This window comes from Poecilia reticulata, chromosome 7 (genome assembly GCF_904066995.2).
Source record: "Poecilia reticulata chromosome 7, P_reticulata-male-v2, whole genome shotgun sequence".
NCBI lineage: Eukaryota > Metazoa > Chordata > Actinopteri > Cyprinodontiformes > Poeciliidae > Poecilia > Poecilia reticulata.
This window is the reverse complement of record NC_088836.1, coordinates 30,125,168-30,152,747: the sequence shown is the minus strand read 5'-3', so window position 1 is coordinate 30,152,747 and position 27,580 is coordinate 30,125,168. Positions and strand designations below refer to the sequence as shown.

At 35.6% G+C, this 27,580-nt stretch overlaps 4 protein-coding genes and 1 long non-coding RNA gene across 10 annotated transcripts in view; 4 read left to right on the top strand and 1 right to left on the bottom strand.

Annotated features, from left to right (window-relative positions):
* Window positions 1–1,808: 1,808 nt before the first annotated feature.
* Window positions 1,809–7,540, top strand: LOC103467889 (uncharacterized). Of its 3 annotated transcripts, XM_081609285.1 has the most exons (9): window positions 1,809–2,127; window positions 2,920–3,237; window positions 3,440–3,499; window positions 3,730–3,840; window positions 5,063–5,164; window positions 5,554–5,655; window positions 6,024–6,061; window positions 6,158–6,267; window positions 7,140–7,540. In XM_081609285.1, exons 1-8 carry the CDS (start codon window positions 2,088–2,090, stop codon window positions 6,236–6,238), a joined length of 852 nt encoding a protein of 283 aa, XP_081465411.1. In that variant the 5' UTR covers window positions 1,809–2,087; the 3' UTR covers window positions 6,239–6,267; window positions 7,140–7,540. The 3 variants fall into 3 exon arrangements, with proteins under 3 accessions (XP_081465411.1, XP_081465412.1, XP_081465410.1); XM_081609284.1 differs by lacking the exon at window positions 7,140–7,540 and having other exon boundaries at window positions 1,811–2,127; window positions 6,158–6,287; XM_081609286.1 differs by lacking the exons at window positions 3,440–3,499; window positions 7,140–7,540 and having other exon boundaries at window positions 6,158–6,287.
* A 201-nt stretch (window positions 7,541–7,741) lies between these two features.
* LOC108166403 (uncharacterized) lies at window positions 7,742–11,940 on the top strand. 3 transcript variants are annotated; one of them, XM_081609282.1, is made up of 7 exons: window positions 7,742–7,815; window positions 8,293–8,337; window positions 8,455–8,784; window positions 8,940–9,089; window positions 9,678–9,779; window positions 11,002–11,103; window positions 11,496–11,940. In XM_081609282.1, the coding sequence occupies exons 1-7, from the start codon at window positions 7,776–7,778 to the stop codon at window positions 11,627–11,629; spliced, it is 903 nt and encodes a 300-aa protein (XP_081465408.1). In that variant the 5' UTR covers window positions 7,742–7,775; the 3' UTR covers window positions 11,630–11,940. The 3 variants fall into 3 exon arrangements, with proteins under 3 accessions (XP_081465408.1, XP_081465407.1, XP_081465409.1); XM_081609281.1 differs by having other exon boundaries at window positions 8,452–8,784; XM_081609283.1 differs by lacking the exon at window positions 8,293–8,337 and having other exon boundaries at window positions 7,761–7,815.
* A 26-nt stretch (window positions 11,941–11,966) lies between these two features.
* On the top strand, window positions 11,967–12,232 carry LOC145552295 (uncharacterized). Its single transcript, XR_014088291.1, has 2 exons — window positions 11,967–12,006; window positions 12,103–12,232. It is a non-coding gene; the product is annotated as an uncharacterized LOC145552295 (long non-coding RNA).
* Window positions 12,233–14,522: 2,290 nt separating this feature from the next.
* LOC103467881 (uncharacterized) lies at window positions 14,523–25,326 on the top strand. 2 transcript variants are annotated; one of them, XR_014088290.1, is made up of 7 exons: window positions 14,523–14,820; window positions 14,959–15,123; window positions 15,710–15,811; window positions 18,049–18,086; window positions 18,173–18,328; window positions 19,862–20,407; window positions 24,522–25,326. XR_014088290.1 is itself a non-coding variant. In XM_081609280.1 (6 exons), exons 1-6 carry the CDS (start codon window positions 14,643–14,645, stop codon window positions 20,042–20,044), a joined length of 822 nt encoding a protein of 273 aa, XP_081465406.1. In that variant the 5' UTR covers window positions 14,523–14,642; the 3' UTR covers window positions 20,045–21,772. The 2 variants fall into 2 exon arrangements, 1 of the variants encoding a protein (XP_081465406.1); XM_081609280.1 differs by lacking the exon at window positions 24,522–25,326 and having other exon boundaries at window positions 19,862–21,772.
* LOC103467882 (CDK5 and ABL1 enzyme substrate 2-like) overlaps window positions 22,568–27,580 on the bottom strand; it is a 39,071-nt gene continuing 34,058 nt past the window's right edge. The window contains exon 10 of the mRNA XM_008414610.3: window positions 22,568–26,145. Within this exon, the coding sequence (XP_008412832.1) occupies window positions 26,005–26,145 (141 nt within the window). The 3' untranslated portion in view covers window positions 22,568–26,004. The remainder of the gene's footprint in view (window positions 26,146–27,580) is intronic.

Genomic DNA, 27,580 nt, shown 5'->3' with positions numbered 1-27,580 from the left:
CAGCCTGGAGACAAGAGGGTAGGGTTAAACAAGCAAATACAAAAACACAATTACTAAAATTTAAACTTGGCCAAAGACTAAAATGAGGTTACCTCCAACATAACCAATTAAAATCAATGCTTTAATAGAATAGTCTAAAACAATCCATGGCTGCTACCTGCAGAAAGGCTGGAGGCTACAAAACAATAAAATGTTCCAAAGTAACAAATTCAAACCAAAGAAAACCCAAACTAAGAAACTTAACAGATTAAACAAAGCAGTTGCAAAAATGAAACAAAGTCAACCAATGAAACAAGATAAACAAAAAAATGAAAGAAAACACTGAAACAAAACAGCAAGGTCTCCAGTGAGCTGCAGCAGTGTCAGAGCTGGAATTGAATCAAAAGGTTAGTAGGTGATTTACAGAAGATGGAAGTGCAGAGGAAACTATTGTCACCTACCAGAGCTGGATGACTTCACCCCAAACCAGAGGATCCTTTTCAGCCCACAGCAGGAGGATCAGCTTTCCAATATGTGCTATATAGAAATAATTATTTTTGGTGTTATGGGGCTGTATGGGTGCAATAAAATACTCGTTTTATGTGCAAACTGCACTGGGGAGGGTGAATTACAGCCACACCCCAGTACCAAGCAGGAGCTTCCAGTGGTTTCTAGATGTAAACAATTCAAGTCAAACACTGAATTTGGAGGTCTTAGGCAGAAGGAGAAACATTACTTACTGATGATAGAGTTTAAGACCTGCACGCTACCTAAACGACCTTCCCAACGACGTGTGACCAAATGCCAGCATAAGCAACCAGGTGAGAGAGTGTAAGGTAGTTTAGGCTCAAGGATCAGAGGTGAGCAGAAAATCAGGACCAGCCACCACTTCAGTTTCTTCCAATTACTCTTTTTATTCAGTCTTTTCTCAGACTTCTCCCCCAGCATCCAAAAGCTCACTGTTTTTTATACAAAATTGGCACCACACCTGTGCTTGATTGGACACAGCCACCAAGGAACAGGTCAAACAAACATTTAAACAGAAACACAAAAAACTACAAATCAATTTACAAACTCCTACATAATGAAGTTATCTGCAAAATAAATTACATAATACAAGATAACTCAAAAGGTTATTTTTAAAAGGAAAACCCTCTAATTGGTAGAACCCAATAAGGTAATCACTGACATCATCCAGCCATTTAACCAGGAAGTACTGGGCCGGCCCCTCCCATACTCCTGCAGATCTACAAGGACAAATGATGGTGAGTACAAAGAAAAGTAAATACACCTTGAAACAAATTCAACCCATAATCCAGAAATAATAACTTTAACCTAAACAGATAGATCTTGCAACATAATGCTAACACAAACAAACCCGGGATAGTAAGTGAAGCAAAATGGCAATGTTTGAATTAATTATTATAAGCAAATATAAAAATAAGTGAATGAGAAAGAATAAGGGACAAGTGGTGAACACAAACTGAACCACTTTGTCACAGAGAGTCTCCCTTTATACTCTCCACCCATCATGAGGCAATTGGGGGCCAGGTGTTTTGAAAATCTGTTATGCCAACAGATTTTCTGTTGGCAGATGATCAGAGAGCATCACCAGAACTTCACTGCCTGACCTCCAAGAACTTTTCATTAAAGGATGAAGATCCAGGAACCATCAGATCTGTGCTGTTATGAGGAGATGCTTCATTTCATCATTTCACTGCAGCTGATCTACAGCCATGGATGTAATGAATAAAGTCCTCGGTTTGGATGTTTGAAGGTTTACTGTCAACTAATTAATGTGTCAATGATCAAACATTCTAAACTTAATCCTCATTTCCAAATTTTTAATATGAAACTATTGTGTTGCTGTTGTTCCTTTATAATGGTCTAAATAATCAGGAACAATATTAATTAAAACAATTAATTGATTCCTAGATGGAAAACCAACTGATCTGATGAGGAATAATCTCCTACAGAAACTTTAACTGTGCAGTAAAAGTAGTAGCGCCCTCTGGTGTTCAGAGGAGGAACTGCATCCTGCAGAGAAGTTCCTGGTTTATCAGTGAAGCAGGAAGAGAAGCAGAGTTAGAAACCATCAGCAGCTCAGGATGAAGGTCTGTCTCTCTCTGATCTGCCTCTTCTTCCTCAGTGAGTACATTATTTTATTTATATCAGTTTCTCTGCTCTCAGTCCTTCATCCTTTCAATTGAAGGACTGGAAGGATGTGTATTAGGAAGTTTTTTTTAAACTTTGTTAAAAGATTTTAAGCCGTCTATTTCACTAGTTTTATCTGTGGCATCCTGTTGGTTTCTGTAGTAACACATGTTGATCAGTTTGAATATAAATAGCTTCAACAAAATTATGCAAAGCTTGTCAAACCATTAATTTATTTGCAAATTAGCCATTATTAATGTTGCAGTTTCTTTCTGTTTCCTGTTAGTTTTCAGTACAAAGCAGAAAACTAACTGGAAGTTGTTGAAATGCTTAAAAATCATTTTTAAATAAATGTGCAGCTTTTTAGAACTCAGTGTTTGTTGCTTTGGAGAATTTGAAACAAAGTTTTGCTTCTAGATTTAAAGAAACTAAAAAGAAGCATAAACAGAAACTATCAGAAGTGCTGCAAGACCAAAACATCATCACAGTCACAGCGATAAAATCTTCAGAACAGAACTGGGTTCTACAAAGACGAAAATAAAAACTAAATGATGTTAACTTTTAAACAAGATTTAATTTGCTATTAAGTTGAAGTTTTAACCAGGTGGAACAAAAAAATGGTGGAAAGTTGCTGAGCTAAATAAACAGTTTGGAAATTTATTGGAATTCGGTAGAAATGTTGGAATCAAAGTTGATTTATTCTCACATCTTCAGTTAAATTTATAAAACCTATTTTCTCTTCTGTCTGCTGAATCTCACAGTAATTACTGTTTATCTTCTCAGCAGCTCTGCAGGATGGAGACGCTGCAGAAACTCATACAAAAATGGAAGGAGAAAACATCACAGTTGAATGTAGATTTAAGGAACCTGGATACATGATAATCTTCTGTAGGGAAAACTGTGAAGGAGAAAATATTCTGATTAACACAACAGAAGAAACAGCTCGTAAAGGCAGATACAAGACTTTCTATATAGCAGATTATGCTTCATCTAATCTGTATGTGAGGATCTCAGACCTGAAACGATCTGATTCAGGACGGTACCGATGTGGTTTCGGTAAAAACCAATCTAAATATCATGAATTTCATCTGGAAGTGACTGGAGGTGAGTTTCTCTCCTGAAAATGTTCCTTCATGTCTGTGACAGTAAACTCTGCTCACCCACAGCTTCTTCCGATCCAAATGACATCAAACTGGGTTTAAATCTGAGTTCAGATGTTTTCAACTGATTAAATCATCCAACATGTTCAAACTGAGACTCAGACAAACATCTTCATTGGTATCATGAATGTTTTAATTTCTCACAGTTACAACTTCATTTTCATCTACAACCATCCAACAAACCACATCATCATCTGAACCCAAAGGTAAAATATCTGCTCATGGTTTTTTTTATTTTCTTACATTGCTGTAAATCAACAATATTGACAAAACAATTAGAGGGTTAAAACATTTAAATTTTAATGTAGCAGAATTTCAGACGTCAACATGAAACTGCGATGGTTCTGGATTACTCTAAGTGGGTTTAATGTTTTGTGGTTCTGTGGCTCAGAAACAGAACAAAGAGAATCAAAAATATAAATTTTTATTAAAACAGGTCAAACTGATCGGCTGCTTTATGTGGGTCTGAGTCTACCCATCCTGATCATCTTGTTAGCGACGGCTCTGCTGATTTACTGCTGGAGGAAACGCTTCCATCAACAGAAAGGTGAGTTATAACAAACACTGCTGTTTCCATCTGACACCGTCACTTCCTGAAACTAAACTCACAACCTGGTTGGTTTGTTTTTACAAAATGTAATTTTTTGTTGATATTTTACTGACGTATTGTATCAATGTCTCCAGTTCCTTCATCTTTTACATGATCACAGATTATAAAATCTTCACGCAATAAAGAAGTAAAAACAATCTGAGAATATCTGCTTTGTTGTAAAGTGTTACACAAAGGCTAAACGTTTCATGCATAACCTTGTTTACACAAAAACTTCAGCAGTAAAAAAGGGGAAATTGAGCAACTTGAAGCAGACCAATGTTCAACATTTCATCATTTGTCTCTGGTGAGGCGAGTTGGTGTGAAAACATCAGCCTGTCACAAGTTTTTACTAAAGAAACTGAAAAATGGCAGCATGTAAATACTTACTGAATGTTGGCATTGAAATAAAAGGAAAACAGACAAACAGGAGAAGTTTCACTTAAATGGATCTTTATTGACATGAACTCCAGCTAACAGCTTCCACAGATGGAGTACATCAGTTCATTTCATGCTACCTTTATGCCAAACGCTGTAGGACAAAATAATAATTTATCAAATGATTTACAAATTACAAATTTTAAAAACCAACTAAGACCAGAACAACTAATCATGTATCCAAGCTGCTGATGCAAACCGACGCCAGTTACAATCAACAATTTTACCGTAAAACTCTTTCTGTCCATCTTCAGTTAACTTCTGTTTAGAATAATTTTTTAACATATTGGACATTTTTTGAGAGTCAATAATCTTGTGACTGATCTGGTTTTAATCAGTTAACTACTGTTGAGTAATTAGATAAAAGATTAGAGATACTCATCATATTCGAGTCATATATGCACATCCTTCAGAGAGTTTTTAACTGTTTACTGTAACTTCTTTTTAATTTCCTCTACAAAACCACAAATAAGCTCTGATTTGACCAACATTATCAATGTTGCAGGTTTCATGTTGAGCTTTAAATGCTGCAAACTTTAGACATCCACAAAGCTTTCACTGCAAAACGAAGCATTTACCGTCTTTAATCACAGAGCCAGAGGGACATAAAGTGATGCAAACATTTAAATGTTGTGTTTGCAAACAGGAACAAAGATGGCGGTAATCAGCTGTTGATCAGAAAAGCCACATTTTCCACTTTATCTTGATCAAACCAAGTTGTTCTGTTTTTACTCCCCTGCAGGTCTGCAGCTTTATCTGGTTCTGACTCTATTCGCCATGATCGTCTTGTTATCAACACCTTTGGTGATTTTCTGCTGGAACAGTGGAGCCATAAAAAGTAAAGGTGAGAAAACACAGAATCTGATGTTCTACATTTATGAACATCTTCATTTATACCAAAACTCTTTTCAGCCATGAAGGATTTGACCTTGTTGTCTTCTTCTGCAGAGTTTGTCTAAAGCTTAGCAACAATCAAACAATTAATCTGTCAGCAGAGCAGTCAGAGCTGATGGATCCTAAGAGGAAGGAGTTAAAATTGAGATTCTGACTAAAAATTATGAGACATTCTGCAACAAATTTACAGAAATATAATTTCTTATTACAAACATTAAAGTTTAAATTGAATTAACATTTAAATGAAACATCAGTTGTGTGCTCAGAAGAGCCTGATTTACCACATTTTCCACTTTGTCCTGATCAAACTGAGCTGTTCTCTCTTCATCTCCCCTGCAGGTTTGCAGCTTTATGTGTTTCTGTCTCTGGTCGTCAAAATCCTCTTGTTATCAACACCTTTGGTGATTTTCTGCTGGAAGAGGAGAGCCGTGAAAAACAAAGGTGAACATGTAACATTGAACATGAACATTTAATTTAGTTTAATGTTTTAGCTGCAGCATTTCTGGAAAATGTTTTTATTTGTTGTACCAGAGCAAAGTCTACCCATCCTGCTCCATAGCATCAATCAGCAGACTTGGTTCGGCTCAGACCATTTAGTTCTTAACATGCCCTCTTGGGCCGTGCAGCACGAAGAATTAATTTCTGAATTAACACGTATTTACACCTGGATCATCACTGCTTTATGGACATAAAAGTGGAGGGAAAGGTTTAAAAGGAAAGAAGGATAGAGACAAGTTTGCTTCTAGTTCTAGAAAGTCTCCTGATCTCTTTAGATAAGAAGTTTCATCTCTGATTTGAATGTTTTTCAGGTTTTCCTGTGGAAACTGAGAATGATGACGTCTCTCAGGTGAGTCTAAATATTTATAAAACACCTGAATTTCATTAGAGTTTTCATAAAAGTGTCTCATTGAAACTCCTCCTCTTCTTCTTTTTCTTCCTGCAGATCAATCCAGAAAGGGAGGAAACCAAAGAGGACAGACAGAACAATTCATCTGCTGAGGAAATATCTTCACTTTACCGCTGAACTAAACTCTGAAACAATCAGGACTCAAAGTAAAGATGAAGAACATTTAGTCTCATGTTTTTACAAGAAACGTTTTCTGTAGTTGTCTAAAACTTTTCTAAAATATATTCCTTCTCTGAATGTTACAGAAGATGTTTGAAAGCCGTTTTTATGATAAACTTATTTCAATTCATATTTCCTAATGTACATTTGCAGTCTAGCCAATAACTACATTTTATAAGACTTAGCAGGAATATTTTGCAGACTGTGGTTCAGAGAATTTCCACCAAAGTGGGCGGAGCTTAGATGCACTGAGGGGCGTGGCCAAGGTTGAGCAGCGCTGTGGTCAGGAGGAGAGAAATACTGCTGCCGACTTGGTTCATTGTTGCTGTTTAAGGCACAACCTTCTTCCATTGTGACCAAAGGGAAAATTCAACTACAGAAGCCACTCAGCAGAACTGAGATGGTTTTAGGAAAACTAAAAATAAATACATTTACATAAAAATGTGAACATTTAAACACAAATAAAGACAGAAACCTTAAGAACCAATTATTTTTATATTTACCTATTTTAAACTCAAAGTGGGTCTGTATTGCTGTATTAGGGTTTTTAAAAATATATATTTCCTACTAGAAATTTGTGTTTGTGTTGTTTTGTTTGTTATCCTCTAATTCAACAGAACATCATATGTGAATTTACAGTTATTTTTTATTTCGTCATGGTGCAGTGACACATTGGACTGTTTTCTGAAAGAAGTAAAACCTACAGACATGTTAATTGGATCATTTTTATAACTTAATCCGTTTCTAAAACCTGTATACCTGAGTATAGAAAACAACGCCTGCATTAAACCTTATTTATAATAAAATGCAGACAACTCCTGATCTGTTTGTCTGTACAACTATTTAAAACTGCCACCAGATGCTCTGTTGGGAAAATCTGTTGGCAGATGATCAGAGAGCATCACCAGAACTTCACTGCCTGACCTCCAAGAACTTTTCATTAAAGGATGAAGATCCAGGAACCATCAGATCTGTGCTGTTATGAGGAGATGCTTCATTTCATCATTTCACTGCAGCTGATCTACAGCCATGAATGTAATGAATAAAGTCCTCGGTTTGGATGTTTGAAGGTTCACTGCCAACTAACTAATTCATCTTATGTTCTAAAATAATCTAAATTTAAATGTAAAATAATAACCATAAAGACTCAGTAAATTCATAATGTGAAAGAAAAATAATTCAATATTTAGGTTTTCTTACAGTAAATGTTCTCCACATTACAGGTTACAGAAAATCCTGTAATTTTGTTGAGAAACTAAACTTTCCTGCAGAGTAATTAGTTGAAGAAAACTCATCAACGTTCATAATAAAACAAGCTGAACTCTTTCGTTTAAATTGTGCATCATGATTTCTGATTGGTGCTAATTACTTTAAAAGTTTTAACGTGGAGAGCGCCCTCTGGTTTCCAGAGGAGGAACTGCAACATGCAGAGAGGTTCCTGGTTTATCAGTGAAGCAGGAAGAGAAGCAGAGTTAGAAACCATCAGCAGCTCAGGATGAAGGTCTGTCTCTCTCTGATCTGCCTCTTCTTCCTCAGTGAGTACATTATTATTTTATTTATATCATTGTATCTGCTTTCAATCCGTCATCATTTCAGTTCCTTGGTTTTCTAAGAGTTTTTTAACTTATTGATAAGTTCTAAACTGAACTCTGTTTAGCTTTTCCTCCAGTTTCATTTCTTTCTCTAGACAAGTTAGTCAAATAAGCTCAGAATCTAAATGGACATTCACACATACACAGGAATGTAGTAATTTAAAACTAATACAACTTACATCCTCTATAAGTCACAGCTTGTTATTTGTAAAATTATTAATTTTCTAAAAGTCATCTAGCTAAAGACAAAGAGGAAACAGTTGTTTGTTCCATCATTTTTAATGTAAATGAAGAATATCAGAGCAGAAGTAATGCATCGAGTGCAGCAACACTGAAACTCTCCTGAAAGACATAAACAGAGAAAACATTTGATTTTGTTCTCCAAAGCTTTATTCACAAACTTCTTGTTTTTTTTTCCAGAAATAAACCAGGAAGTAAGAGGAGAAAGAAATTTAGAGAATTTAGGTGAGAAGCTGGGTTAAATTAATATTTATTCTGAAGCATCAAGTTTAATTTATGACTATATTAAAACTTTTATATTCTACAATGACATTAACTACTGACTGTTTTTCTCCTCAGTAGTTCTGCAGGATGGAGAAACTGGGGGACCCTTCTACAGAAAGGAAGGAGGAAGCATCACAGTTACATGTGAATTTCGTTACACAGGAACCAAAAGGTTCTTCTGTAAGGAAACTTGTGAAGGACAAAATATTCTCATTGAAACAACTAAAGACAGAGATCAGAGAGGAAGATTCAGCATCAGATATAAAAAAAGAAGTCGTACTGAATCTGATTTTCTACATGTGAGCATCACAGATCTGGAACCGTCAGACTCAGGACGGTACCGGTGTTGCTCAGATGGAACCTGGGCTGGAACTCTATATGATGATTTTAATCTTGTTGTGACTGAAGGTGAGTTTTCTGGTTCACATATTTTGCTCAGATTTTCAACAGATCAACTTTAAAAGTCCAACATGTTTAAACTGCGACTCATGAAGACAAACATCCATCATCAGAATATAAATTTAGCCAGTTGTTGTGATTCTGTTTCTTTCTCACATCTTGAGATTCTTCAGAACCAAAATTGACTCCAAGACCTTTTAGGAGATCAACTTTTCTCCCAGCAGCTTCAACAACATCAACAACATCAACAACAACAACAACAACTCAGACTCAGAATTTCTCTCCTTCTCCATCTGAAACCATCAAATCCTCTGGTAAATCAGCTGCAGCTTCAGGTTCATCATCTTTTCATGTTTATTTGATGTTTATTTGATGATTCGGATCAGAGACTCATAAAGGAGAAACTAAGAAATAAAAAGACTATTGTTAAAAACACAGAACTTTGCAGATAATGAAACAAAAACAATTCTTACTTAACTACAACAGAGACGAGTTGATTTGAATTTAGTAAAACAGTGAAAAATGTCTGGGAGTTTAGTGTTGAATTATGTTTGAATCAAAGGCTGAGAGGCAAACAGAGCAGGAATCATGAAGCAAAAGGAGGAAAAGGAGAAGCAGAAAGAACCAAGATGTTGGACACAAAGTGTAAAATGTTTACAGAGCTCTAAGAACCTGTAGTTTACTGGACGGACACAACAACAAAACGCTGAATAGATAAAAAACAATAAAACCTGGAGAATCTGATCAGTGCAGATCATTAAACACATAAAGTGTGTCCTGTGAATTAAATACATAAAATCCAGTTCTTTATTAGCAGCTTATGAAGGAGGAACATTAAAGCACATGGTATGTTTATTACATGTTTGTGTAATAAACTAAATAATCTTTTAACATCCCTGCAGATCCGCTGCTGTATGTGGGTCTGAGTCTACCCATCCTGATCATCTTGTTAGCGACGGCTCTGCTGATTTACTGCTGGAGGAAACGCTCCCATCAACAGAAAGGTGAGTTATAACAAACACTGCTGTTTCCATCTGACACCGTCACTTCCTGAAACTAAACTCACAATCTGGTTGGTTTGTTTTTACAAAATGTAATTTTTTGTTGATATTTTACTGACATATTGTATCTATGTCTCCAGTTCCTTTGTCTTTTACATGATCACAGATTATAAAATCTTCACGCAATAAAGAAGTAAAAACAATCTGAGAATATCTGCTTTGTTGTAAAGTGTTACACAAAGGCTAAACTTTTCATGCATAACCTTGTTTACACAAAAACTTCAGCAGTAAAAAAGGGGAAATTGAGCAACTTGAAGCAGACCAATGTTCAATATTTCATCATTTGTCTCTGGTGAGGCGAGTTGGTGTGAAAACATCAGCCTGTCACAAGTTTTTACTAAAGAAACTGAAAAATGGCAGCATGTAAATACTTACTGAATGTTGGCATTGAAATAAAAGGAAAACAGGCAAACAGGAGAAGTTTCACTTAAATGGATCTTTATTGACATGAACTCCAGCAAACAGCTTCCACAGATGGAGGACATCAGTTCATTTCATGCTACCTTTATGCCAAACGCTGTAGGACAAAATAATAATTTATCAAATGATTTACAAATTGCAAATTTTAAAAACCAACTAAGACCAGAACAACTAATCATGTATCCAAGCTGCTGATGCAAACCGACGCCAGTTACAATCAACAATTTTACCGTAAAACTCTTTCTGTCCATCTTCAGTTAACTTCTGTTTAGAATAATTTTTTAACATATTGGACATTTTTTGAGAGTCAATAATCTTGTGACTGATCTGGTTTTAATCAGTTAACTACTGTTGAGTAATTAGATAAAAGATTAGAGATACTCATCATATTCGAGTCATATATGCACATCCTTCAGAGAGTTTTTAACTGTTTACTGTAACTTCTTTTTAATTTCCTCTACAAAACCACAAATAAGCTCTGATTTGACCAACATTATCAATGTTGCAGGTTTCATGTTGAGCTTTAAATGCTGCAAACTTTAGACATCCACAAAGCTTTCACTGCAAAACGAAGCATTTACCGTCTTTAATCACAGAGCCAGAGGGACGTAAAGTGATGCAAACACTTAAATGTTGTGTTTGCAAACAGGAACAAAGATGGCGGTCATCAGCTGTTGATCAGAAAAGCCACATTTTCCACTTTATCTTGATCAAACCAAGTTGTTCTGTTTTTACTCCCCTGCAGGTCTGCAGCTTTATCTGGTTCTGACTCTATTCGCCATGATCGTCTTGTTATCAACACCTTTGGTGATTTTCTGCTGGAACAGTGGAGCCATGAAAAGTAAAGGTGAGAAAACACAGAATCTGATGTTCTCCATTTATGAACATCTTCATTTATACCAAAACTCTTTTCAGCCATGAAGGATTCGACCTTGTTTTCTTCTTCTGCAGAGTTTGTCTAAAGCAAACAATTAATCTGTCAGCAGAGCAGTCAGAGCTGATGGATCCTAAAGAGGAAGGAGTTAAAATTGAGATTCTGACTAAAAATTATGAGACATTCTGCAACAAATTTACAGAAATATTATTTCTTTTTACAAACATTAAAAAGTTTAAATTGAATTAACATTTAAATGAAACAAGATAAAGATCATCAGTTGTTTGCTCAGAAGAGCCTGATTTGCCACATTTTCCACTTTGTCCTGATCAAACTGAGCTGTTCTCTCTTCATCTCCCCTGCAGGTTTGCAGCTTTATGTGTTTCTGTCTCTGGTCGTCAAAATCCTCTTGTTATCAACACCTTTGGTGATTTTCTTCTGGAAGAGGAGAGTCGTGATAAACAAAGGTGAACATGTAACATTGAACATGAACATTTAATTTAGTTTAATGTTTTAGCTGCAGCATTTCTGGAAAATGTTTCTATTTGTTGTACCACAGCAAAGTCTACCCATCCTGCTCCATAGCATCAATCAGCAGAACTTGGTTCGGCTCAGACCATTTAGTTCTTAACATGCCCTCTTGGGCCGTGCAGCACAAAGAATTGATTTCTGAATTAACACGGATTTACAACTGGATCATTACTGCTTTATGGACATAAAAGTGGAGGGAAAGGTTTAAAAGGAAAGAAGGATAGAGACAAGTTTGCTTCTAGTTCTAGAAAGTCTCCTGATCTCTTTAGATAAGAAGTTTCATCTCTCTGATTTGAATGTTTTTCAGATTTTGCTGTGGAAACTGAGAATGATGACGTCTCTCAGGTGAGTCTGAATATTTATAAAACACCTGAATTTCATTAGAGTTTTCATAAAACTGTCTCATTGAAACTCCTCCTCTTCTTCTTTTTCTTCCTGCAGACCAATCCAGAAAGGGAGGAAACCAAAGAGGACAGACAGAACAATTCATCTGCTGAGGAAATATCTTCACTTTACCGCTGAACTAAACTCTGAAACAATCAGGACTCAAAGTAAAGATGAAGAACATTTAGTCTCATGTTTTTACAAGAAACGTTTTCTGTAGTTGTCTAAAACTTTGCTAAAATATATTCCTTCTCTGAATGTTACAGAAGATGTTTGAAAGACGACCTAATCGCAGTGCTGTAACCGTTTTCATGATAAACTTATTTCAATTCATATTTCCTAATGCACATTTGCAGGTTAGCCAATAACTACATTTTATAAGACTTAGCAGGAATATTTTGCAGACTGTGGTTAAAAAAATTGTCATGTCTTTAAATGTAACTAACTGCCCTGTGGAAGCCCCGCCCCCTGACAAATTCGGAGAATTTCCATCAAAGTGGGCGGAGCTTAGAGGCACCGAGGGGCGTGGCCAAGGTTGAGCAGCGCTGTGGTCAGGAGGAGAGAAATACTGCTGCCGACTTGGTTCATTGTTGCTGTTTAAGGCACAACCTTCTTCCATTGTGACCAAAAGGAAAATTCAACTACAGAAGCCACTCAGCAGCACTGAGATGGTTTTAGGAAAACTATAAATAAATGCATTTACATAAAAATGTGAACATTTACACAGACAAATAAAGACAGAAACCTTAAGAACCAATTATTTTTATATTTACCAATTTTAAACTCAAAGTGGGTCTTTATTGCTGTATTAGGCTTTTTAAAAATATATATTTTCTAGTAGAAATTAGTGTTTGTGTTGTTTTGTTTGTTATCCTATAATTCAACAGAACATCATATTTGAATTTACAGTTATTTTTTATTTCGTCATGGTGCAGTGACACATTGGACTGTTTTCTGAAAGCAGTAAAACCTACAAACATGTAAATTGGATCATTTTTATAACTTAATCCGTTTCTAAAACCTGTATACCTGAGTATAGAAAACAATGCCTGTATTAAACCTTATTTATAATAAAATGCAGACAACTCCTGATCTGTTTGTCTGTACAACTATTTAAAACTGCCACCAGATGCTCTGTTGGGAAAATCTGTTGGCAGATGATCAGAGAGCATCACCAGAACTTCACTGCCTGACCTCCAAGAACTTCTCATTAAAGGATGAAGATCCAGGAACCATCAGATCTGTGCTGTTATGAGGAGATGCTTCATTTCATCATTTCACTGCAGCTGATCTACAGCCATGAATGTAATGAATAAAGTCCTCGGTTTGAATGTTTGAAGGTTCACTGTCAACTAATTAATTCATCTTATGTTCTAAAATAATCTAAATTTAAATGTAAAATAATAGCCATAAAGACTCAGTAAATTCATAATGTGAAAGAAAAATAATTCAATATTTAGGTTTTCTTACAGTAAATGTTCTCCACATTACAGGTTACAGAAAATCTTGTAATTTTGCTGATAAACTAAACTTTCCTGCAGAGTAATTAGTTGAAGAAAACTCATCAACGTTCATAATAAAACAAGCTGAACTCTTTCGTTTAAATTGTGCATCATGATTTCTGATTGGTGCTAATTACTTTAAAAGTTTTAACGTGGAGAGCGCCCTCTGGTTTCCAGAGGAGGAACTGCAACATGCAGAGAGGTTCCTGGTTTATCAGTGAAGCAGGAAGAGAAGCAGAGTTAGAAACCATCAGCAGCTCAGGATGAAGGTCTGTCTCTCTCTGATCTGCCTCTTCTTCCTCAGTGAGTACATTATTTTATTTATATCATTGTATCTGCTTTCAATCCGTCATCATTTCAGTTCCTTGGTTTTCTAAGAGTTTTTTAACTTATTGATAAGTTCTAAACTGAACTCTGTTTAGCTTTTCCTCCAGTTTCATTTCTTTCTCTAGACAAGTTAGTCAAATAAGCTCAGAATCTAAATGCACATTCACACATACACAGGAATGTAGTAATTTAAAACTAATACAACTTACATCCTCTATAAGTCACAGCTTGTTCTTTGTAAAATTATTAATTTTCTAAAAGTCATCTAGCTAAAGACAAAGAGGAAACAGTTGTTTGTTCCATCCTTTTTTAATGTAAATGAAGAATATCAGAGCAGAAGTAATGCATCGAGTGCAGCAACACTGAAACTCTCCTGAAAGACATAAACAGAAAAAATATTGTTTTGTTCTACAAAGCTTTATTCACAAACTTCTTGTTGTTTTTTTTTCCAGAAATGAACCAGGAAGTAAGAGGAGAAAGAAATTTAGAGAATTTAGGTGAGAAGCTGGGTTAAATTAATATTTATTCTGAAGCATCAAGTTTAATTTATGACTATATTAAAACTATTTTATATTCTACAATGACATTAACTACTGACTGTTTATCTCCTCAGCAGCTCTGCATCATGGAGAAACTGTGAGAACCTACAGAGGAAAGGAAGGAAACAATATCACAGTTAGATGTGAATTTGGTTACACAAGACCCAAAAGGTTCGTCTGTAAGGAAACCTGTGAAGGAGAAAATATTCTCATTGAAACAACTAAAGACATGGATCAGAACGGCAGATTCAGCATCAGATATGAAGAACGAGGTATTTTTTCTACTGATTTTCTGCATGTGAGCATCACAGATCTGAAAACAACAGACTCAGGACGGTACCGGTGTCGCTCAGATGGAACCTGGGCTGGAACTCTATATGATGATTTTAATCTTGTTGTGACTGAAGGTGAGTTTTCTGGTTCACATATTTAGCTCAGATTTTCAACAGATCAACTTTAAAAGACCAACATGCAGTTTAAACATCCATCATCAGAATATAAACTTAACCAGTTATTGTGATTCTGTTTCCTTCTCACATCTTCAGATTTTTTGAAACCAAAATGGACTCCAACACCTTTTAGGAGATCAACTTTTCTCCCAGCAGCTTCAACAACAACAACAACAACAACAACAATAACAACAACAACACCAACAACAACTCAGACTCAGAGTTTCTCTCCTTCTCCATCTGAAACCATCAAATCCTCTGGTAAATCAGCTGCAGCTTCAGGTTTATTTGATGTTTATTTGATGATTCAGATCAGAGACTCAGACCTTAAAGGAGAAACTAAGAAATAAAGAGACTATTGTTAAAAACACAGAACTTTGCAGATAATGAAACAAAAACAATTCTTACTTAATTACAACAGAGACGAGTTGATTTGAATTTAGTAAAACAGTGAAAAATGTCTGGGAGTTTAGTGTTGAATTATGTTTGAATCAAAGGCTGAGAGGCAAACAGAGCAGGAATCATGAAGCAAAAGGAGGAAAAGGAGAAGCAGAAAGAACCAAGATGTTGGACACAAAGTGTAAAATGTTTACAGAGCTCTAAGAACCTGTAGTTTACTGGACGGACACAACAACAAAACGCTGAATAGATAAAAAACAATAAAACCTGGAGAATCTGATCAGTGCAGATCATTAAACACATAATGTGTGTCCTGTGAATTAAATACATAAAATCCTGTTTTTTTATGAGCAGCTTATAATGGAGGAACATTAAAGCACATGGTATGTTTAACTGGAACATGTTTGTGTAATAAACTAAATAATCTTAACTGTTAACATCCCTGCAGATCCGCTGCTGTATGTGGGTCTGAGTCTGGCCGTCCTGATCGTCTTGTTAGCGACGGCTCTGCTGATTTTCTGCCAGAGGAAAAACCTCCATCTACAGAAACGTGAGTTATAATACACTGCTGTTTATCAACCAGCAAAAAAAAAATTACTGCACTGAAGCTAACAGTGGCGCAGTTGGTAGAGCTGTTGCCTTGCAACAAGAAGGTTCTGGGTTCGATTCCCGGCCCCGGTCTTTCTGCATGGAGTTTGCATGTTCTCCCTGTGCATGGTGGGTTTTCTCTGGGTACTCTGGTTTCCTCCCACAGTCCAAAAACATGACTGTCAGGTTAACTGGTTTCTCTAAATTGTCCCTAGATCTCTGTGTGTGTGTGTCCTGTCTCTGTGGCGACCTGTTCAGGGCGTATCCGCCTCTCGCCCAAAACGTTAGCTGGAGAGGCACCAGCACCTCCTGACCACACTACTGACAAGGGTGTAGAGAAAATGGATGGATGGCACTGAAACTAATCTATACACTAATCTCTCGATATGATATGCAATATTCTGCAAACGATACGCTTCAATACATTTTTACGGACAGAGTGATTTTAGAGACATTTTGTGATTGTTCCATAGACTTGGACTTATTTAATTGAACTGATGGTGTAATACTGGTGTAATAAATGTTGTTTTTGTTATACGTTTGTTTTACATTTGCTTTGTTTAAATGGTAATTGTGTTGCTTTGTGTATTTGGTTATGCAGAAAAATAAACTTTTTTGTCTTATTCACTTACCGATATATTAGATAGTGCAATTTGTCTATTTCATTTAATTTTTTAACTGATTGTAACTGGTTGTTTCATTACATAACATGTTTAATGTACATGTGCAACTGGATAAAATGTGTCATGTTTGTCATTTAATTCATGATATGACATAAAACTCAAAGTAGGATTTAACGTATTGATACTCACGGATGAAAAATCGATACTTTCTGAGGAAAAAAAAATTATATTGTAGAATCAATAAAATTACACAGACCTAACAACTATGCCTGTCTCATATGGTTACGTTTATTTAACTTCTGCATGTTCATAGATTATAAGATCTATGTGAAGTTAACACATTTAAACAGTGGACATGAGAATACTTGCTTTGCTGTCATAAAAACAACCATTTAATAAAAGCATTGTTGTTTGTGTTGAGCTGCTCACACTTGTCCTGCATTCAGAGGGGAAATTGTGCTGAAGCAGACCAATGTTCAGCATTTACTGTAATTTCATTATTTTTACCATGCTGTGGAAAGTTAGTGTGAAAACAGTCTGTCAAAAGTTTTCACAACTGTCTTTAGGATCAGCTGATTTGAAATGGATAAATAAGCTTAAAAAATGTAATGATTAATGAATGGAAAGAGTTTGCCAGTATGCACCAGTATCTGAGTGGAGCACAAACAACCAGGTTTGACTTTTCTTTGTTCACAAAAGACCTCTGAGACCAGGCAAGTAGTTAGGTAGGAATCTCTAAAATATAAATCTAAAATATGTTTTTATGACCTCATTAGTGGTTTTGTCTGAACAATATCAACTAATCCTTTGACTCTGACTTTTATATGAGTTAGAGCAACATGCCATTAGAAATTCATAGGTTTCAAAAAGGATGTTGGTCCACCGTTTGCTCCGCCTCTTCCTGTCACAAACTGTTCTCCCCATCTTCACGTGAACATATTGTGTGATTAGTCTGAATTCCCTGGCTGTTTATCTAATCAGAAACTAATGATAATCAACTCCCAGAAGCACCTGAGGACTGAAGTTGCAAACGTCTGTTTTAAAGAAATATTCATGTTAGAATGGCCCAGTTAAAGTCCAGACCTAAGTCAGTCAATCAATCCGTCAATCAAGTTTATTCGTGTATCACATTTCAGCAGCAACACAGTTCAAAGTGCTTCAGTTAACAGGAACACAAAAATGTGAAGTTATAGGGAAAACCCCCTTTAATCAACATTTGAACGAACGTTACATTTTGGTGATCGCCTTCTCCAAAATCAATACATTTATTATGGCTCAGAAACATCTCCATACAGCTGGGATTTTATTCTTGATATAAAGGAACTCCGTGTTTCAGCTGTTTTTTATGGAAGTGTTTTATGACAAATAAGTCATAAAAAAGACAAAGTCAAACTGAATCTCTGGCAAAACTTAATTATTGTTCCCATACTCTATCCAACCAATTACACACATGAAAATAAGCACATATTTCAGTCTGCAGATGAGCAAATCTGGATCCCACGATATTGACTTAATTCGCTACTTACAGTTTTACAATGTTGCTTTAAATCAAATATTTACTCGCTTTGTTTTTCAGGTCCGCCAGTGAAAAAAGATCCGACTGACTTCACAACGGTAAGTCAGAGTAAAAACATCTGCAGCATCTTTCTAATCCTGCAGCAGTCAGTTTGTAAAACCAATTGAAACTCTTGGTTCTGCAGATCAACACCGTTTATGAGGAGATCAGCGAGAAGGACAGACAGAACAAACCTCCTGCTGCGGAAATATCTTCAGTTTACGTTTACGTCCAACCCAACAAACCAAACGCAGCTCAGAGCAACGAAATATACAGCCTGGCCAGCGAACCACAGGGGCAAGTAAGTGGGACTGTAGAATGACAGCAATTGTATTATTAATTATAATAATTTACACTGTGATTTGGCAGATTGGGGGTATTATTATTATTGTTATTATTATATTTTCATTCAGTTTGAGCTTAAAATACAAAGCTCAAACTTGTATTTTGTATTTAGGGCGCAATCATCGAACTGCGCCCTAGGCCGCAGTTCGATGATTGACTTTGTCATCTATGGAACTCTGAGTTCTAAGTGTTTTGTCTCTGCAGATCTTGTAAAACATTTAATATTTTTGCTCAAAATTCTGCAAACAAGGTTAATTTCTCAGGTAGATTTAATTAAGATGATGAACTTTATTAGTATCAGTTTTCTGTCCCAGTTGCATTAGCTGTGGGAAGCAATTCCAGTGTTCTATGATGCATTGAATGGATTTGCAAGTGAAATGAAAATATTTGCAAATTAGTTTCTGGCATGTCATAACAAGTCGGTTTTACTTTCTTGTGGAGCAAGTACAATATCATCTCTGTCAGAATTTTATTCAGAAAAGATTTTATTTCCCATAAGCTTTTAAACCATCTGTTGTGTTTGTAGTGAATTTTTAATCTGGGTTGCACTTTAACTTCTTAAAGTTATAATATTAATGCAAACTTGTAGAAAAAAGACCAGTTTACCCATGATGTAAGATTTTAATTCCTGCTGCTGCTACATGGTTATTCAAATCCTCAGAGAACAGTAAAGATATTTTTACTCTGCTTTGGTTATTACATCCGAAACCTGTGTGCTCTGTGCAGTTATTAAAAGTACATTATATTTATGTGATGGCTACAGGATCAAGTGAAAACTTCAGTAAATGTATTTTCCTTGTTTTGTTTCCCCATTTTGCAAATACCTGCTGGTGAGGTTGTTACATTTTTTCATCTTTGTATCCATTTAGAAAGTCATAAGTTGGTGTTTTTGTCAGAAATGCTTGAAATAATAGAATAATAGAAAGAAATTGTACACAATCATATCAGTAATCTTTGCATAAAATCTGCAGGATATACAGTAAGTTTCATGTCTCTTCACAAACTGTTCTTTGTCTCTTTTATGTTTGTAAACTACACTTAGAAATAATTCATAGTGGATCACAAATCCGCAAGTACTTGAGACACAAAAAAAACTCACACAAATGCCTACTTTAATATTTAAAATACCAAATATACCTTAATATGCATTAATATGTACAAAACATAAGCAAACGCTAATTAATAGCATATAAAGTAGCATTGTTGTAGGTATTTCAACTTCTATCTGCATTTTCTATTGAACATTTTTGACATAATCTACAAAAACAATCTGCAGATACACAATTTACCGCAAAAAAAACATTGAGTTATACTCCACAGAATAATCCACAATAGTAAGAGTTTGAGTTGAATCTGCAAATACTAAACTGTATGTATTTAAAATCATGCTGACTTTTTAGTCAATAATTACGTATTTAATTATTTTATATTCTGCTTGTAGAAGCATTCCAATACATAAATGTATAAACTTTTCTCTGTTTTCTTCCAGGTTAAAGAGGATGACATTGAGTACTCAGAAGTGCAGCTGCCAAACGTTGCCACCAGATCGAACGGCGGCCATCTTGCTGCGTCAGACAACGTCACCTACTCAGAACCTCGGTTAGCCACGAGCTCTGGTAGCCATGGCAACGCGTCACCTCCTCTTTATTCCACCATTACTTTGCAAGAGTAGCTTTGCTGTGGATCTGCTGTTTGTTCGTCCTGAGAGAAAACTCAAACTCATTAGCTCTATAATTAGCCCTGTGCTAACAGTCACTAAAACTGTAAATTTAATTAATATGCTTTTTGAGGACACATGCTAACCTGTTGTACTGGACCTTAAAATCCATATAATATGGACTCAGAAACGGACAATATCAAAATCAGTCCACATGGTGATTCTTTGAGCGTTTAATATTCAATATCTGAGTTTAACATGGCAGTTTTTGTTTTTCACTCTCTGTTAACCGAGATCACAGAAACGTCAACAGATGGAGCTGAGAAGGATTTTATCCTATTATTGCAACAACCTGCAGTCAAAATACTGAAAACTCAGGTCAGTGCGACTCCGTTCATCAAATAAAACGTAATTGTTGATGCTTTTTAATTTCTTTTTGGAATCAATTTTTGATTTGAATTTGCTACCTACAAAGCTAATGCTGGATGCTAATTTAGATTTTCTTCTATTTGTGACACGGATGCTGCTTTGCACGTTTCTTGCCTGTATTTTCAGTTTACATCAGTTAGAATAGTTAGCAAGTATTTTCATTATTTTAAACATTTTCTAATTGCTATGCATAAATTTAGGCAATATTTATTACCATTATTGTATATTTGTAAAATAGGCAAATAAATATCCGTGATGCTGGTTAATAACTGTAATTTAGTTGCACTCTGTAAAATGCCTGCATAAAGCAATGAAGCAACTTCCAGTCAAACGTTTTGACGTTATTGTTAAAATGAATGAGGGCAGAACTTAAAAACTGTGCTTCAGTTTGTGGTGGAAACGCACGAAAGAGGAACTGAAACAATACAGCAGCACCAAAAGGTCAAAATGTGGTGCAGAAATATTATTTTAGAAAAGTACAGGATGGAAGAAGAGATTTTACTGGATATGCATGTGTGGTTATTGGAATAAGATTACTAATATAGTTCAATATTAAACCTGATTAATGTTTGGTTTATTAGAAAAGTCTTCAGTTTGACGTCAGCTCAAGGGTTTGTGTTTTAGCAGATGTGAGTCCGGATACTAGACAGGATGTGGTTTATAGAAGATTCTTCTTCTTTTCAATTTGTCCAAGTAACAGTTGCATGGTTCTGCTTTTAATCAACCAGCATTTAATACTACTTCTCATCTCAGTGAACAGTAGTTTCACTTGTTTCAGAAGTACAACCTATAATAATCTTTTATGATCAAATCAACAAGCCAAAAAAATTAAAGACGAGATGAAATATAACCATATGACTGAAATATAATATTAGTGAAATGATGTGGATGCAAAAAAGATTCCCATGATTTGTTCATGGAGAGCTGGTAGAGCACCGACTCTGTCAAAGTGACCTAATTTCCTGAAAACCAAACACTAGTGATGCATTGTTGTTACCTTTGACCTATACATTGTAGTTGTTTACGTCACACATGCAAAGGTTTGTCGACAAGGATGCACATATTTCTGTAATTACATGCATCCGTTTACGTGTGAAACAAAACATAAAAGATAGAATATGAACTGAAATTGATGACCGCTAGTAATATTTAATAGATATGTGGTATTATTGTTTGTGGTGTCGTTCTCCTATGTGAAGTTTGTTTGGCTGTTTTATGTTGAACATGTATAAAATTAAATATATTTTCACTGAGGATGCATTATTTATTTTGGTCGATATGGAGATAAATAAAATGGTATTTGTTATATTTGGAGAGAGACTGCATTATTTGGACTCAACCACTTCATTTTTAAAATAATCCACTGGAATATAAAATGCTTTAATAGAATGTAAAAAGCTTTAATAATTTTGATTCATGGTTTCATTTCAACTGAAAAATGAAGAGCCCATAAATCTACTCTCCATCAAAAAGAGTTTTGTTAATCATTGTTTTAATGAGATGGCATCACTGGAACTATTTCTCATCCTCATTTATTCCATTTTATTAAACTAGAGATCAGCTCAAAATGTGGGCTCAGACCTGAAACTTAAAACACATAAAGCCGGTTACAAAGTCGGCCTTCTGTCACCTGGAGAACATTTCCAGAAAAGAGGCCTGATGTCTCAGCAGGTTCTAGAGAAAACCGTTTATCTTTAGTTGAATTGATTAATGCAACAGTGTCTTTACAGGTCTGAATTAAAAAAAACACGCTGCTGCTGCTGGTGTTCTGACTAAAACCAGGAATCTAGAGCACATCACCCAGTTTTAAAAACCTTACTATGGCTCCTCAGAGAATAAACTATACTTTTGTTAGGTTATAAATCACTGACCAGATTATATGCATTAAAGATCTGCTGCTGTTGTTCCAGATCATCCAGGCCTTCTGCAGCGACCAACACAGTCTCTACATCAGTGTTCTTTAATTGTGAATGTAAACAGTGAGAAACATGGATAAAACAATTTATTTTTTCTCAATGACACCATTTTGTAATTGTTTTGTAAAAAATAAAACCCAAAACTGAAAAGCAGTAACATAAAATCTGGAACAAAAGTGACACTAAAAAGCAGTAAATTTAAATATTTTAATGAAAATAAATTTGACATTAAACATTTGCATTTTTTAACAGTATATGGTCTCCAAAACAAATTAGAAAACCAAACTCTGCAGAGAAAACCGCACTTCTTTCCACTGCAGCAGCTGTTTTCACTGTCTAAATGTGTTTCACTGAAACTGGCAGCTGAAAATAAAACACTTCCGCTCATGTGACGTCGTTGTTAAAATAAGCTGATAAGTACATAAAAACAAAAAGAACGTATGACAGCTTAAAGTGGAAATAAGTTAAAATGAATAACAGAGAGAAACGGAAGACAAACACTTGATAAATATTTCCCTTACAGTGTTTCAGTGCTGGAAAAAGAATCAAAAATAAACTAAATACAACAAATGAGGCTGTGGCACGACACGAAAGAATTAAGGTCAGCTGAGAGAATAAAAGCTGCAAAAATAAAACTTCTCTAATGTAGAGAAAACCACTGCTGTCTTTATAGTCATGTTTAAAGGAATATTTTGGTTACTTTATAGCTGAAAATGGTCATTTTTGTTGCCTGAAGGAAAACAAAAGGTTAAAAATAGCGTTTGCTAATCTGATTCGGCAAAATAAACAATTTAAAATGGCGGCTGAAGTGTTTTTTTTTTTTAAATCAAATACCTTCTGTCTGAAGCTCATTTATTTTCCTTAATTCATTAAAAATGTCTCTGCTGTCCAGCATGTGAGCAGACTGCAGATTATTCAGCACTTTTAGTTGGAGCAGGAGAGGAAACCTGACCATGTTTTTAGTTTTTATTTGCAATTCATGAAAACATAAAGATGGACGTTAGTAAAATGTAACAGGGTCAGGCTAAAAACATAAAATAAAATAAATAAAAGAAATAATCAGATCTAAGCAGAAACCTCCAGCTTAGACAAGAAAATGGAAACATTTGGTCTGTAGAGTAATGTTCGTCTAGTTTCTTGTGCAAATATCTTAGGAAACTTAAAGTAACAAAACTAACTTACAGTAACTTTTCAGCAAGCTGTAGGATCTTTTTTGAAGTAAATAATTTAATATTGATTAAAAAAGTACTTGTTACATTGGCAGATTATTTAACTTATAACAAGACGTATTTCCTTTGTTACAAGACAAATAATCTGCCAACAGATCTAGAAATTATTGACGTAAAACAAGCTAATATATCTTATTAGTTTGATCTTATTCCAAGTGTGCCAAGACATTTACACTAGAAACTACACAAAAATACTTTTTTGTGCGTTTTTACAGTGCAGGAAGCGTCTCTCCTGCTCCAAACGAACCCAAACACATTTTCTTTAACACAAAACAGAAAAAAACATGAGTGGAAGAATATGGATGTCAGTTTAACAACAAAGAATCAGAATCAGGTTGTTTGGAGTAATTTTCAGCTCGCACATGATTCTCCTTAATCTGACGGATTATTAGCAATAAATACGGTTCTGTGACACAGTTCATTCAAAACATCCAAGGTTACAATAAAGATTGTTCACATGTAGAAAAATATTATTACTTAGTGACAAAATAAAGACTGAGGTGAGGCTAAAAAGGCAAAGTGCAAAAATAACCGAGGTTCAGCAGGAAGTGCCGTGCGGCTGGACTTCCCCCAACATGGCCGCCAAAGGAAAAATGCCCAATTCAGAAGCTCGAGGAGCCGATTTAACGCTGCAGCTTGAAGGAAGAAAAGAACAGCTGCACACATCCTGACAGAAACCTCGGCTTGGTTACAGATTCATCCCTTTATGGTACAATAAATAAAGAGTTTAAGAGTGAGTTCATTATTGCTTTTCTGCTGCAGCTCAGGAACACAAAAGCTGTAGTTTGTTTAGTGATGCTTCACAGAATGAGGATGTTTGCAGCCCCAATGAGTTCCTTCCCTTAAACGGGACGTCCAGCACAACGTTTGTTCTCGTTTTATGGTCTCAAAATGTCTTTTTTAACTCACTTATCATAGATGATCGTTATCAACGATACAAACACTCCAGATGTTTCCGGACAGCAGACACAGGAGGGCAGCGTTTCTCATGCTGGAAGATGCTCAGAGTGAACGAAACGTTTTCTGATCACAGCGTCTGTCGGCGCAGCAGGAGGACAGATTACAGGACGGGAAGACGACTGAATCAGCTCTGCTTTGCATGAAATCACCACACAAAGGCACTTAAACATCCAAACTCCACAGCTGGAGCCTCTGACTGCAGCTCAGTGTGAACAGAAAGGTGGATGACGCTTTCAGGCGCTACCAGAAACACCTTCAGACGGGAATAAACGCGATCACAGCACATGGAGGAGGAGGAGACGATGGTCCTGAAACGTTCCAGGAAGGTTTCCTAATTATCCTCCATTGATCTCGTTTCGGAAACAACACCTGGCAGCAGCTGGTCAGATTATTTGGAGTGCAATAAAATGATTGTCAAGTGCTCAGTAACCATGGCGACACGTTTAAAACATTTTAAAAGCTTGTGCTCCTTAATTCTCCTCTTAGCAGTTTGATGCAGTTTATTTTTTACATGTTTGACAAATGTTGTAGTTCAGTAGATTTATGTTTGTTTAAGAAATTAAACGTTTTAAGTCAATTCAGCGATGTTTTTCTGTATCAGATCACTGTCGGACGATACTAAACTTCAGATATCGGTATCGGAAGTGAAAAATGTGGATCGGTGCATCTCTTCTAAATGACAGAAATTATCGTGATTAAAAACTCAGATCCTTCTTAGTGCAGGAACTTACAACTTTGCACTCTGTTCATTTGGTCAACATGTGTCTCACTGCCTGTGCTATATGCATGTTGAGGAATTTAATAAACTATAAAACATTTTTAAAAATGATTGTGATAAGTTTTAAGTCAGTATCAGCCATCCTTACCACAGTGAGACATATTCCAGGATAATTAAACTGAAAAGATGCTCATTAAAAACCACTAAATCAATCGACATTGGTCTAGTGTTTCACTACATTACCTAGAGGTATTTACTGCTATTTTATATTATTTATTTATTTATTATTGTTCAGTGAATTCAGGTACTAGAAAAATTATGTTCATTTTAAGTTATTTAAATTAGTTTAGGGAGAAATATGTCTTAAAGCTCAGAAGAGTTGCTAACGTGTCAAAGAAACACTTTTTTTAAATTTTACAAATGTGTGTAAAAAATGAAGGATCAAACTGGGAGTTTCCTGGTGGGAACTGGATCTAAAATGACTGGTTTATACTGGGAACAGTAATGTCATAGGTCTCAGTATCCCTCTGATAAACCGACCTCTGGTGAATCGCTTGCTGATGTCACAGTGTGTCGTAACTTTGGCGTTCCCCTCTCAGGTTTTTATTGTGCACCACTCAGGACGGTGTGGAAGCCGCCGCTGAGAAGGCATCATGGGATCACAGTGTAGGTGGTGGAAGGTGCTGGGAGTGGAAGACGGAGCGGCAGACTGCCGCCGCGCCGCTACACCTGCTGCATCAGCCGCCTGTAGTGAGGCAACACTTTACTTTCAGGGAGGTACAGCGCCATCTCCAGGGCAACCAGGATGATGAACTCAAACGAAATCAGCTCCTTCCTGCTGATCCTGAAGCGCTCCTCCAGCTTCTGCAGACAACAAATCTCAATTCAGTGGTTCGACTTTAAAGAATCAGTTCAAGTTTAAAGGGTTTTTTGTAAATCTTCATTCAATCAAACATTAGACTTTATAATTCCTGGCAACAAGCAGCGTTTATCTTTGCATTAAAGTGTTATTGCAATAACTTTTATTTATTTATTTTACAGCTGTAACAAATGATTAGTTTAGTAAATGATTATTCTATTTGGATAAAAAAAACTGACACATTCTGTAGATTTTTCATTTAAGTACTTAAACCTTTTTACACAACATAAAAAATACAATAAAAGATCAAATAAGCAAATAATTCAATTCCTATTTTAAATAAAACATTTAAAACATTTGTTTTAAAATTGACAAAAATCTAATGTTTTAAACGTTTTTTAAATAAAATATTTAAAACATTAGAGGTTTGTCTGTTTGGACCAACCATCTTTGGGAATTTTAAAGATTTTTTGAAAGAAATTCAGTCGTTTCGCTTTAATATTTTTCTTTTTCATACATGCCTAAACGTGTAAAAAGGTAAACTCTATTTCTGTGCATGTCCAGTTCTTCATAAGGAGCAGAAAGAACCAATATTCTGGGCACAAAATCACTTGGAAACTATGACTTGATGTCACATGTTTGATTCTCTGTCTTCATCCAGAGATCTAATAAAAACAAAATTAAAGTTATAGAAACATTGGCAGGTAACATTTCAGCAGCAAGATATTTTTTAGCTTTCTGTTTAAAATGTCGGTGCTTATACCGTCAGAGTGGAACTGTGGCAGACAGACTCATTTTGGCTTGTTGAGTAAGGAGAAGTTTACAACACAGAGTTTTAAATATGAGGAAATCATCCAGTGGGGCGAGAAGATAAGAGACGTTTTGGGTACATTTGCATCACTCGGCCCCTCAGAGTCGCTTCTCACAGTGACTAGCGGTGAAACACAAATAACCATGAATTTCTCTAACACTAGATAGAGAACCACAGAGTTTATTTTTGGGTAAAACCTGTGGAGGGAGAAGTACACTTTTAGAGTACTTCTCATCTAGTTTCCAGTTAAAACTAGATAAAAACAAAACTAACTTGTTTTCAGTAAATAATTCCTTAATATTAATAAAAAGAGACTAGTTCCATTTACAATAAAATATTTTTCCCATGATTTAAGTGAAATAATCAGCCAGCAGTACTTTATCATCAATATATAAAAATTAACTTAAAACAAATTCCTGAATTTTGTTGAAATGTTAGTTTCCAGTTAGTTTTGTCTTATTTCAAGTGCACTAAGATATTTGCACTCAAACATGTGCATTTTGCAGTGCACTGAGGAAAAGAAGCTGCTCAAGCTAAACTTTTTAAATTCACCACCAGCTGATTGGTGCCATGAGAGCGAACCGGGTTCAGAGTTCAGATTCTGCAGCTCAGAGATCCAGTCCCACTTT